The sequence below is a fragment of the Myotis nattereri genome, assembly GCF_964212035.1.
Source record: "Myotis nattereri genome assembly, chromosome: 1".
Lineage (NCBI taxonomy): Eukaryota > Metazoa > Chordata > Mammalia > Chiroptera > Vespertilionidae > Myotis > Myotis nattereri.
The window spans coordinates 95886198-95899552 of record NC_138075.1 but is presented as its reverse complement, the minus strand read 5'-3'; the positions used below and the strand labels follow the sequence as shown (position 1 = coordinate 95899552).

The 13355-nt window shown below is 40.9% G+C and overlaps 1 protein-coding gene across 1 annotated transcript in view; it reads left to right on the top strand.

The window, feature by feature from the left end:
* LOC308513973 (ankyrin repeat domain-containing protein 26-like) overlaps positions 1-13355 on the top strand; it is a 107918-nt gene that overhangs the window by 35326 nt on the left and 59237 nt on the right. The window contains exons 10-15 of the mRNA XM_081084015.1: positions 24-153; positions 448-509; positions 7811-7904; positions 9549-9647; positions 10278-10306; positions 10400-10472. Coding sequence (XP_080940141.1) covers positions 24-153; positions 448-509; positions 7811-7904; positions 9549-9647; positions 10278-10306; positions 10400-10472 — 487 coding nt within the window. The remainder of the gene's footprint in view (positions 1-23; positions 154-447; positions 510-7810; positions 7905-9548; positions 9648-10277; positions 10307-10399; positions 10473-13355) is intronic.

Sequence of the window (13355 nt, the reverse complement as noted above, 5' to 3'; positions counted from 1 at the left end):
GGGTTTTTGTTTCCTTTCTATAGGAAGATGCAATAAAGCTGACAATTAAAAAAAAAGAAAATGGTATTGATATTATTGAAAGTGCTCCAAAGAGCCAAATAAATAATGACAATTTGACCTATGTTGATGGAGAACACAAAAATAATAGTAGTGGTAAGTTAGTGACTATGAATTTTTTCCTATCCTTAAATATTGCTATAAACAAATCTAATTTGAATAGATCCAAATGTTATCCATTTTTAAAAGTATTTTTTTGCTATCTTTATTCAGAAGTATCCCTACTGCTACCATCTTTTTCTTCCTGCAAATGCTTCGTCTTGCTGAAAGTCTTTTCTGCTATTATTTTTATTTTATTGAAATATTCATAAGTGGAGATAGACTTATATATGTATTTAAAATTCATAGTAAAAATGTTCACATTAATGTATCTGTGACTACATTTTATAGATAAAATGTCAGCATTGGGATTAGGAGAAGACGAAGATACAGAATCACCTTGGGATTCTGAGGTACTGTCTACCATTATTATTCTTATTATTTTAAATATCAGCATTGATGATGTTAAAACATAAAAGGGATGCTTTAACTTTACTTTTCTCACCTCTACATTTGCCCATAAAAATTATTTTCTTATGTTTTCTAACTATCCATATATATAAAAGCCTAAGCGACTGAACGACTGGTTGACCAGTTGCTCAATTCAGGAGCTGCCCCCTGGTGGTCAGTGTGCTCCCACAGCGGGTGCACCGCACACTGACTGACGGGTGCCAGACGCAGGGCTCAAGGCTGGCGAGCGCCTCTGTGGCAGCACAAGCCTCTTCCAATTGGTACTGACTGGGCGTCAGCTTGCGGCAAGCACAGCAGGGCCAGGATGAGCAGGAGCGGCAGGCAGCATTGGACTTCTGGTTTTGGCCCGATCCCTGCAGGCCATGCTGAGGGACCCCACCAGTGCACAAATCTGTGCATTGGGCCTCTAGTAATTAATAAAAGAACTATGTGCTAAATTCAGAGAGGAGTAAAAGTAGGTTTATAGCTGCTCATATGGAAAATAATACAATAATTAATAAATAATAATACAAGAATAAACTCTGCTTCATATACTTACAACTGCAAACCTATGTTTGCCCCACCCCATATAATAATATTGCATAGTACAATTCTGCTAATTTGCAAGATTTACCTAATGAAATCAGGATAGTATACTATAAAATGCTAAGGCTTTGAAGTCGTAAGTATAAGTTTGAGTTCTGAAGTTAAGTTTATCAAAAAACTAAAGAATTATTCCAGGTCAACTCTATGGCCAAATGTATGTTTCTGTGATTTATATGGATGTGTAAAACTCCTAATGATGAGATTCAGAGAGGACAGTTTAGATTGTAGTTGTGGTGGTTTTTTTTTTTTTTGTGTGTGTGTGTGTTTTTTTTTTAATAACTTGGCACTTGAAAAGAAAATGCCTGGGACTTCGAAGTATTATTCTATTTGGATTGTCAAGTAGATCTGCAAGGAATATTTCCGGAGAAAGTGAAGCGTAGTGAATAGTAATATATGTAGGATTATAATAATAACAATTTGGTTTAGTGGTGTTTTGGTAAGTAATAGTTGTTTTGTATGGTTAAAACAGCATGCATTAAGTACCTTTATGACAGCCATATGTGTAGTAATATAAATATAAAAACATGATAAGCTGATCTAAGGTGACAGCTGTGATCTTTTGGTTATAGGCATCTGCTGCCTAATAGTCCAAACACTGTATTTGATGTCTAAGATCATGGAACAGTCTCTGCCTAGCTATGGGATCTTGGGAAAACTTGTTTTAACCTGTTGGAACGTTGGTGACCTCATTCATAATAATGGTACTGCAGTCAAACCTCATTTTTCGAATTTCTCCCATCTGGAACAATTTGGTTCTCGACCAGTCTCAGAAAAAATGTTTCCATTGTCGACCAAAACTTCAGTTTTTGACCGGATAACCCTTTCCTGCTGATACCTCAGCATGACAGAAAGCATCTCTCACACAACAAACAAAGGAAAGAATGTTTTTGTTGCTGGCAAAATCGAGGATTAGCACAATTTAAAAACATAGACAGGCCATCAAGAGTGCCAGTGTTGCTAGCAGTGTGAAAGTACTCACAAAACAACAATCACAGGCACTTGAATAGGTAGAAACACTGCTGTTCATTGGATAAATGAAAAAGCAGTTAGCTGAAAAGCAGTTAGCCAGTGATAGCATTTCAGAGCCAGAGATATATGAAAAATTTGTTTAAGGCTAGTAGGAGGGGCTTGATAAATTTAAGAAAAGAATTGTTTATTTATGGATTAAACAGTACATTAGACATACACTGTATATAAGAAAGGTTAAAGCAAGGGATCATTTGGAATGGATTAGTTCAGTATACATTATTTCTAATGGGGAAAAATGATTCCGTTTTTGAACAAATCACTTGTCGAACAGCCTTCCGGAACAAATTAGGTTCGAGAACCAAGGTTCCACTGTAGTATCTACCTTTTGTGTATGTGTGATGAACAATTGTGATAACAATATGAAAACATTTTGTAAACTGTAAAGGGTACTATGGAAATGTAATGTAAGATCACAGTGGTATTCAGTGACTTACTAAATACTAAGGATGCTTTTTATAAACCTGAAGGACAATAAAATGGCAGTAGTATCAAGAAAATAATGGGTAAGTTTGGGTATGAGGATTTCTAATTTGGGGGATAAATTTTTTTTAGACTATTAATGGAGATATCCTATAGGTATGTACTGCTTTGGTACTTGAGGCCTTCTTAATGAGATCTTACATGCTTTGTCCTTAGTAAATTTCTGTTATTGAATAGCAGCTATGTGCTGGGCAGTTAGACACTGAATGTATAGGTTGAGGGGTTAGACTGTCATGAGTGGGAAGAGTAGAAAAATAAGTAAACAACAGTTTATTATAAGTCACTACAAGTGCTTCATATAAAGAAAATGGAGAATGTTAGGTTGCAGCATTTCTCAATCTGTGGGTCGCGACCCCTTTGGGGGTCGAACGACCGACCCTTTCACAGGGGTCACCTAAATACATCCTGCATATCAGATATTTACATTACGATTCATAACAGTAGCAAAATTACAGTTATGAAGTAGCAACGAAAATAATTTTATGGTTGGGGGTCACCACAACATGAGGAACTGTATTAAAGGGTCACGGCATTAGGAAGGTTGAGAACCACTGGGTTAGAGAATATGGGGGGAGTTTATAGTTAGAACTAGAGAACTGGTGCACGAAATTCGTGCACTCGGTGGTGGGGGGGGGGGGGGTCCCTCAGCCCAGCCTGCGCCCTCTTGCAGTCTGGGAGCCTCCCGGGGCGAGCAGTCCTAAGCTGACAGTCAGACATCTTTAGCACTGCCGTGGAAGTGGGAGAGGCTCCCACCACTGCCGCCGCTGTGCTCACCAGCTGTGAGCCCGGCTTCTGGCTGAGCAGTGCTCCCCCTGTGGGAGCACACTGACCACCAGGGGGCAGCTCCTGCATGCCGGGAGCCAGTCCATCCTTGCTGTTTCAAGGGACCTGGCATATATGGCATACTGTTCTTAATATGTTTGCTCACCTTCTTGGCACTATGTGTTTTAACCAAGGTCACCTCTCTGAGAAAGGTTGTTTCCCCAGGTAGGGATTTTCCCCTGAAGTTAAGGAGGGAATAAAACCCCTTAACTAAGTGCCAGGTGGGTAATTAACCACTTTAACTACGAACAATCATGCTTAAGCTACATAATCCTTACTCCCTGGAATGGAGATAAGAAACACCCTAACCTTTGGAATAGAGATTGATAGGATTGGAATCAACTGGTATAAATACAGATGTAACAAGACAAGAAGACACAGAACCTAGACACAGAATCTAGACACAGAACCTACACAGAACCTAGAGACAGAAGAACTTCGCTGGAGAGAACATGGCAAAAGATCCTGGACAGAAACTGGAGACAGAACCTAGAGACAGAACCTAGCGAGAGAACATGGCAAAAGATCCTGGACAGAAACTGGCCACAGAACCTAGAACAGAACCTAGCGAGAGAACATGGCTGAAGAACCTAGAGACAGAACCTGGCTACAGAACCTGGGTAGAACATGGCAAGAGAACCTGACTAGAACCTGGTGACTGAACCTGGCTGGAGAACCTGGACAGAACCTAGCGAGGGAACATGGCTACAGAACCTGGCTGGAGAACCTAGCAAGAGAACATGACAAGAGAACCTGGACAGAACCTGGCTGGAGAACCTGGCTAGAACCTGGCTAGAGAACCTTGCTATGATGATCAACTGAACGCTGTCTCCATGTCATTCCTTCTTTGCTGACTCCGTCCATACCTTTGGGGACCCCTGGACCTGCTGGGGTTGGACCCCAGCACCTGCGTTGAGTGGCGTCAGGCCGAAAGCGGCTCTCCAACATCCCCCGAGAGGTCCCAGATTGCGAGAGGGCACAGGGACCCCACTGGTGCACTATTGGAGCTGGGGAGGGACACGGGAGGTTGGGCAGCCGGGGAGAGACTGCAGGAGGGTTCCAGGGTGTGTCTGGCCCGTCTCTCTGAGTCCCGATCAGCTGGACCACAGCAGCAAACTAACCTACTGGTCGGAGGGTCTGCACATCATAGCGAGCAGTTTAGCTGCCTTAGCATGTCATTAGCATATTATGCTTTGATTGGTTGAACAGATGACAGGACACTTAGCATATTAGGCTTTTATTATATAGGACTAGAGGCCTGGTGCACAAAAATTTGTGCACTCAAGGCGGGCGGAGGGGGTGTCCTTCAGCCCGGCCTGTGACCTCTCGCAGTCTGGGACCCCTCGGGAGATAACGACCTGCTGGCTTAGGCCTGCTCACGGGTGGCAGAGGGCAGGCCCAATGCCTAGGTGCAGCCCCTGGTCGGGCTCAGAGCAGGACCGATTGGGGAGTTGGGGCGCTGCCCTGTCATGCACAGAGCAGGGCGGATTGGGAGGTTGCGATGCCACCCTCAGTCATGCTCAAGGTAGGGTCGATTAGGGGGTTGGGGCACAGCCCCCTGTCACATTCAAGGCAGGGTCGATGGGGAGGTTGCGGTGCCATCGCCTGTCACGCACAGAGCAGGGCCAATCAGGGAGTTGGGGCGCTGCCCCCTATCACGCACAGAGCAGGGCCCATCAGGGGGGTTGGGGCTCCGTACCCTGTCACGCATAGAGCAGGGCCAATCAGGGGGTTGGGGCGCTGCCCCCTGTCACGCACAGAGCAGGGCCGATCAGGGGGTTGAGGAGCTCCCCCCTGTCACACAGAGTAGGGCCGATAGGGGAGTTGGGGCACCGCCCCCTGTCACACACAGAGCAGGGCGGATCAGGGGGTTGGGGCGCCGTCCTCTATCACCCACAGAGCAGGGCCGATCAGGGGGTTGGGGCGCTGCCACTGTCAAACTCAGGGCAGGGCCAATGGGGAGGTTATGGCTCTACCCCATCACACACAGAGCAGGGCTTGTGGGGGAGGGGGAGTTGGGACGCTGCCCTCTATCACCCACAGAGCAGGGCAGATCAGGGGGTTGGGCCACCGCCACTCTCACACTCAGGACAGGGCGGATGGGGAGGTTATGGCTCTACCCCGTCACAGAGCAGGGCCCGTGGGGGGGGGGGGGATTGGGATGCCGCACCCTGTCACACACAGAGCAGGGCTGATCAGGGGGTTGAGGCACCGCACCCTGTCACACACAGAGCAGGGCTGATCAGGGAGTTGGGGCGCCGCACCCTGTCACAGAGCAGGGCCGATCAGGGGTTTGGGGCACCGCACCCTGTCACACACAGAGCCGCAGGGCGATCAGGGGGTTGGGGAGCTCCCCCCTATCAGGCACAGAACGGGGCCGATGAGGGGGTTGAGGTGCCTTCCCCTGTCATGAACAGAGCAGGGCAGATAAGGAGGTTGTGGCCCCGCCCCCTGTCACACACAGAGCCACAGGGCGATCAGGGGGTTTGGGCGCTGCCCCCTGTCACGCTGATCCTGGTGCCGGGAGGCCTCACGGCTCCGCTGATCCCGGTGCTGAGAGGCATATTACCCTTTTACTATATAGGATAGAGGCCTGGTGCATGGGTGGGGGTCGGCTGGTTTGCCCTGAAGGGTGTCCTGGATCAGGGTAGGGGTCCCCACTGGGGTGCCTGGCCAGTCTGGGTGAGGGGCTGAGGGCTGTTTTCAGGCTGGCGGGTGACTGAAGCTCCCAACTGCTCCTTTTTTTCTGTTTTTTTTTTTTGTTTGTTTGTTTGTTTTTGTTTTTTTTTTTTTATTCTGGGCCAGCTTTAGCTCTGGCTCCAGCTCTGAGGCCCCTGCTGCTGAAAGCAGGTATCTGGTTTGTTTGGTTCTATAATCGAAACACTGTTTCAACTCCAGCTCTGAGATTCCAGCTGGCTGAAAGCAGGTTTCTGGGGTTTTGTTTAGCTTCTATATTTGTAACAGTGTTTCAAACTGCAAGCTCAGAGGCTGGCAAGGCAGGCGGGGAACGTTGGTTTCCTCTGTCACTGAAGCAAGCAAGCCTCCTGTTCGCTTCAACCTGCCTGGCTGTCGGCCGCCATCTTGGCTGGCAGTTAATTTGCATATTGCCCTGATTAGCCAATGGGAAGGATAGCGGACGTATGGCTAATTACCATGTTTCTCTTTTATTAGATAGGATGGGCGTGGGAATGGAAGTTAGGTGGTCAGAAAAGATCTTCCTAAGTGTGACTAAATTAGCCAAGTAAAGGAGCCAGTTATGTGAAGAACTAGGAGAAGGACATACTGGACAGAGAGGACAATAGATCACATCTGATTATCATTTTGCTGTAACATCTTGGAATGAGCAGGAAGCAGGAAGCAGGTTAACCGTTGTCATATTATTATCATTGTGTGTGGAAATAATAAGTGCCTGGCACATTTTAGGTGGTTAATGAATAAATGTTCTTATTCTTCTCTTAGAAAGCTTACTATAATTTTTTGAAGATTTGCATAATAGTATATACAGTTTTATTGCAATTATTTAAACAAGTTTTCCTTACTACTTAGACATTTTATTCAACCATTTTTTCCTGTCAAAAATTTTATCAAATAATAGCTTTTGTCTAAGCCTTAGTGTACCTAAATGAAACAAGTTATACAGTGTTCTGTTTATATTCAACATAATGTATTCTAAGGTTTCCTATCATGTCAAGTATCTTTTTTTCTTTTCTTTTTTTTTTTTTAAATTTCAGAGAGGTCGGGAGAGGGAGAGAGAATCATTGATCAGCTGCCTCCTGCATGCCCCCTACCGGGGATCAAACCCAAAACCCGGGCATGTGCCCTGACCAAGAATCAAACCATGACTTCCTGGTTCATAGGTCAATGCTCAACCACTGAACCACACAGACCGGGCTCAAATATGTTTTTTTAACACTAAAAAGAATTCTGTCATTAATATGTCATTTTAAATTCATAGCAAGTGTACTTATTAAATAATTTGTTTAAAAGGGTATTTTTTCAAAATGTCCTCTTATTTTGGTGGGTAATGCAAAGTAGAATTAGGTGTTTTGAAGTTAGCTCTTTGTTAAAATGTGCATAGATATCAGTATTTGTCTATGAAAGCATTTTTTTCTAGCTTTCCATGCTGAATATACAGTCAGTAGCCAAATGAAGATAAATGAAAACTTGATGCAGAGAGCATATATGAGGTTTTCTATTTAAATGTTTTGGTCAACACATGCTTCTTTTATTTTTAAGTCTAATTGCTTTTAAAGTAAGTAATTGAGATTTTTCTTAGAAAGGGCTTAAGAAATCTTATGTAACTCATTATTGATATAAATTTTTACAGAGTCTCTCTACAAGTCTTCCACAGAAGTTTGTTGATCACTTATCTGAAGCTGCAGATCAAAGAGGAAAATATATACTAAATGAACAAGTAGAAGGTAAGAACTGTATTTTATAAAAAGGTCCTTTGACAGAATATTGATTTAAAACATGAATACTTATATATTCTAATAGCCAAAGAAAATCACCTGTTAGATGCATAGTGAGAAGTGAAAAGGTGAAAAGTTGTATTTCTTATGAGATTGAGAGTGCCACTGCAGGAGCTAACTTATCTGTTCCATTTCAAGATATGCTAAGACCTGAGGAAAGTCAGGAAGTAAGGAAGAGGAGAAGAATTAAATAGGGAGTGAAGAATGAGAAAGGCAGAAATTACAAGGAGTAAATGAAGGGAAAAGAAGCAGGTATATATATAGTGGGAGGTGATAAAATAATTCTTTAAAAAAAAAAAGAGCAGAGTGTTTGAAATGTGGGAAGACTATAAAGACAGCTTCCAATGCCAAAACTTGTCAGAGAAGTACAACAAAATTTTCCCACTCTTACTCTTTTCCTCACTATTGGGAAGGCATTAAGGATTGAGTTATCTGATCATGTAGAGCTGTATTTTATCTACCATGGATGAGCGTAAGGATATATGGTCAGCTATAAATAACTATACTTTTGAAGTCATAAAATTTTGCTACTTTATAGGTTAGTATTATGTGTTCCAATATAAGAGTATTGGAAAGGAAAGAGCAGAATCAGTTATGGGGGGATCAAAGAAGCTATAACCTGATAAAAAGTCCAGTAGAAAGTTTATGGCTTTGAATGCAGATTCAGTTTTAAAGAACTGATGACAGCAGGCCTGCTATTCTGCATTTCTCACAAGCTCTCAGGTGACACCAACATGGCTGGTCCTCAGACCATGTGTGTCCAAGTCGAAGGCATGAGACTTCTCTTCAGAGAAATCTGAAAGAAGAGCCTTTGGATAGATAGTTTAAGACATGAAAGGATTCATGAAAAGCATTATTTTGTGTTTATTTCTGAGCATGTCTATAGCCAAAGGGAAGCAAAGAGATGAAGAAGTAGAAATTATAGATGTAAGATACTACTGCTAAACAGGGAAGAAGAAATGGTGGGAATAATTCACAAAAGAATGGAAATAGGGGAAGAATTAAGACCTCAGATCTAGAAATTACTTTTGAAGAGGAAAGGGGATAGTGAAGAGAAGGAGGGAGGAAAGAAAGGCATTAGCTAAGGTCATTTTGGAGTTGAGGAAAATTGAGAGACCTTACTTTAGATAGCTTTAGGATATTGGCAGTGAAACAAAAGATTAGATAATTGCTGCTCCAGAGTATACTGGTAGCAGGAGGGAGTGCTAGAATTGGGGTAAACTGTAGCTCCTCATTTATCTTCCTCATGCGTATGGGACATCAACGATATATGTTACATCAGTATTTTTTATTCCAGTGAGAGTAATTTGAATATAGAAGCATTGGCTGTTTTTTTTAATGATAACTCAGGTTTTGAAAGGATAGCTGTTTTATAAAACTCATTTAAAGACTAGTATAATATACCAAACTGATTTTGGAAAGAAAAGAAAGTAGAGTATATTCCCTAAGTGCTACAGTTGTTATTTTCAATATATATTACACAGATTTAGAAATAAAGATTTTTAATATCTAATATCTCTGTGGCAATTAAATTCTTTTAATTTTTAGTAACCATATTTCAAAATTGAAAGCTTATTTTACATTATTTCTTAGATGTGCTTTATATACCTTCTTGCATGAGTGGATCAAGAAACTTTAAGATGGCTAAAGTAGAGGATACAAGAAATATAGGCATACCAGTAGCCTGCATTGGTATGAAAAACATGAATATTTTTATTAACTAGTCTTCTCTTAATGTATACCCAAACTGATCAATTCATAACACTTTCTCTGTTGATAAATGGATTATGCATTCAACTGAACTATCTTCACAGTTGTGTACTTCCTAAATTACAGGACAGATTGAAGAACATGATAAATACCTGTAGCATAACGGTATAAGTGATTCTGATGTATTGCATTAAAGATACGCTGTTCCATTCTGTTTCACATTTATCCTGTCAGGGTCATGGTTTGTTCCTCTGATTAAAGATCACTTTTTTCCCATCAACTGTTATGTTCACATTGGTATATCCACACTTCCACTTTAGTTATAGTCTTTTGAAACATAATCTTACTTTTGAAATCTCAACTGCATGTTTTGTTAAACCTATATTCCTGTTTTTTCTTCAGTATTTATGGTAGATTCATATTTCTGCCTAGTTCTTGCCCTAATCCGCCTGCCCACTGGGGGGAAAAAAAGAAAAACAAAAAACCCCACTAACACCCAAAGTAATCATTTCCAAAGCTAAGCATGAGGATTCAGCTGCATACTAACTCTGCATGAATGTATAATTGGCTTCCATATTTTCATGTAATTGAGTATATGTCTCTTGCTCTTAGATTCTCCTGGAAAATATTCTCACTTGAAGGTAATAACTTTTATATTTTTACATTTAAGTATAAACTACAGATCATATGAAAAGTACATTATTTAGTAATCATCTTATTTCAAACCCATTCAGCCTACCCTTGTAGTGACAGATCCTGTTCCCAACAAAGCAGAAGGAATGAAGGGTGTACAAGCATTCAAATCAGGTGAATTCTGTAATTCATATTTAACTCTGAAAAGGAATCAGGAAAATACTTGACATGCTCATAGTCTTTTTATTCCTAATTCCTTTTTTAAAAAAATATATGTTTTTATTGATTTCAGAGAGGAAGGGAAAGGGAGAGAGAGATAGACACATCAATGATGAGAGAGAATCATTGATCAGCTGCCTCCTGCATACCCCCCTCCTGGGGATTGAGCCCATGAGTCCAGATGTGCCCTCACTTGGAACCGGATCATGACCTCCTGGTTCATAGGTTGACACTGAATCACTGAGCCACACCGGATGGGCCCTAATTCTTTTTTTGCTTTGCAAGTTTAATTGTGGGTTTGGACATAAGTAATGTAGATGTCATTGTTGGTATCCATGTTTGAAAAAGAGAAATTTACAGAAATTTAAAAGATTTTTTTAAATGTAAGCTTTAAGGAAGATGCTTTTACATTTGTTTTGGTAACCTAAAGTTCTAAGTTTGGAATCCTTACACTTATTAGGGATTCCCAGAGGTTAATTTTTAGACTGTGAGATTTTCCCATTGTTATAAAATACTTATTTGAATTCTGACCTTTATCTAGAGTAAAGCTTCATTTGCTAACATGTCAATAGTGTTTTAACTGTATTTCATCTTAGAGCTGTTACACCGATGATCTTAAACCAACCAGATGTTCTATTAGCAGACTCAGCGTGTATGGGTGTGTGTGTGTGTGTGTGTGTGTTTATGGTGTCTTTGAGTATTAAAAATGGGGGAAGTAATTAATCATAGTGAATATTTAGTAGACACATTTTTTTAAACAGTAATTCTGAAACTTTTTGTATACGGGATTCTTTTATACTATTAAAAATTATTGAGAATTCCAAAGAATTATTTTTAAGTGGGAAGTACCTATTGACATTTACAATACTAGAAATTCAAACTGAAAAATTTTAAATACAGTCATAAATTTATTAACCATTAGAGCTATGATGTTGTCACATATCATGTCTGTGGAAATCTCCACTGTATACTTACAAAAGAATGAGAGTGAAAATGGCAAATATTTAGTGTTACTGTGAAAATAGTCTTGAACCTTTGGACCCCCTGAACCAGGGTATCTTTGGACTCAAGGGATTCTCAGGTGATACTTGAATATCACTGTTTTAAATCATGTATGAGTTTCATGGATGTCAAATGATAAAGGGACCCTTGTGATGAAACAATTTTAAAGCTTTATTTATACATTTGTTGCCTCTTGCCTTCACTTGTTTTAAAAAGTTTAAATCTGACATAAAAGGAAAATATTTTTGTTATATTCATTTCCTATGTCATGCACTGTTTACTCATTGTATGTAGTGTGGACCCAGACTGATTCTATTTTTGCATGAAAACAATGAGGTCACTCAAGGCTCTCTCTTCTCATATGAATTTATATTTATCTAAGGCTTAAGAATGAATTCTGAAAATACTCATGCACATAGAAAAGACCATTGTGTTGTAATTATGTAATTTCTTTTTGTTTGTTTTTTAATCCTCACCTGAGGATATTTTTCCATTGATTTTTAGAGAAAGTAGAAGAGAGAGGGAAAGACAGAGAGAAACATCGATGTGAGAGAAACATCAATTGGTTGCCTCCTACATGAGTCCTGACCAGGGCCCAGGCCAGGGAAGAGTCTGCAACCACGGTATGTGCCCTTGACTGGAATAGAATCCAGGACCTTTGGTTCGCAGGCCGATGCTCTATCCAGTGAGCCAAACTGGCTAGGGCTGAAATTTCTTTTTTGAAGTAGTACCATTCATTTTTTTTTTTTTTTTTTAAATATTTTTTATTGATTAAGATATTACATATGTGTACCCTCTACCCCCCCTCTCCCCGCTCACCCCCTCACCCCCCCGTTGTCCGTGTCCATTGGTTAGGCCTATATGCTTGCATATAAGTCCTTTGGTTGATCTTTCCCCCTTGCCCCCACCCTCCCCTACCTTCCCTCCAAGGCCCGATAGTCCAATCAATGCCTCTCCGTCTCTGGATCAGTCCTTGTTCATCAGTTTATGTTGTTCATTATATTCCACAAATAAGTGAGATCTTGTGGTATTTATCCGCTCTCCAGTTCCATCCATGCTGTGGCAAATGGTAAGAGTTCCTTTTTCTTCTTCCTCTTCTTAAAGAATACCTTTCAGCTTTTCATATAATGCTGGTTTGGTGGTGATGAACTCCTTTAGCTTATTCTTATCCGTGAAGCTCTTTATCTGACCTTCCATTCTGAATGATAGCTTTGCTGGATAAAGTAATCTTGGTTGCAGGTTCTTGCTATTCATCTCTTTGAATATTTCTTGCCACTCTCTTCTGGCCTGCATGGTTTCTGTTGAGAAATCAGCTGACAGTCGGATGGGTACTCCCTTGTAGGTAACTGACTGTCTTTCTCTTGCTGCTTTTAAGATTCTCTCTTTATCTTTTGCTCTTGGCATTTTAATTATGATGTGTCTTGGTGTGGTCCTCTTTGGATTCCTTTTGTTTGGGGTTCTCTGCGCTTCCTGGACTTGTAAGTCCATTTCTTTCACCAGGTGGGGGAAGTTTTCTGTCATTATTTCTTCAAAAAGGTTTTCAATATCTTGCCCTCTCTCTCCTTCTGGTACCCCTATAATTCTGATGTTGGTACGCTTGAAGTTGTCCCAGAGGTTCCTTACACTATCTTCATATTTTTTGAATCTCTTTTCTTTTTTCTTTTTCGGTTGGGTATTTTTTGTTTCTTTGCATTTCAAATCTTTGACTTGATTCTTGGGATCCTCTTGTCTGCTGTTGGAGCTCTGTAAAGTATTCTTTATTTCAGTCAGTGTATGCATAATTTCTAATTGGTCCTTTTTCATGACCTCCATGGTCTCACCATACTCCTTGAGGGA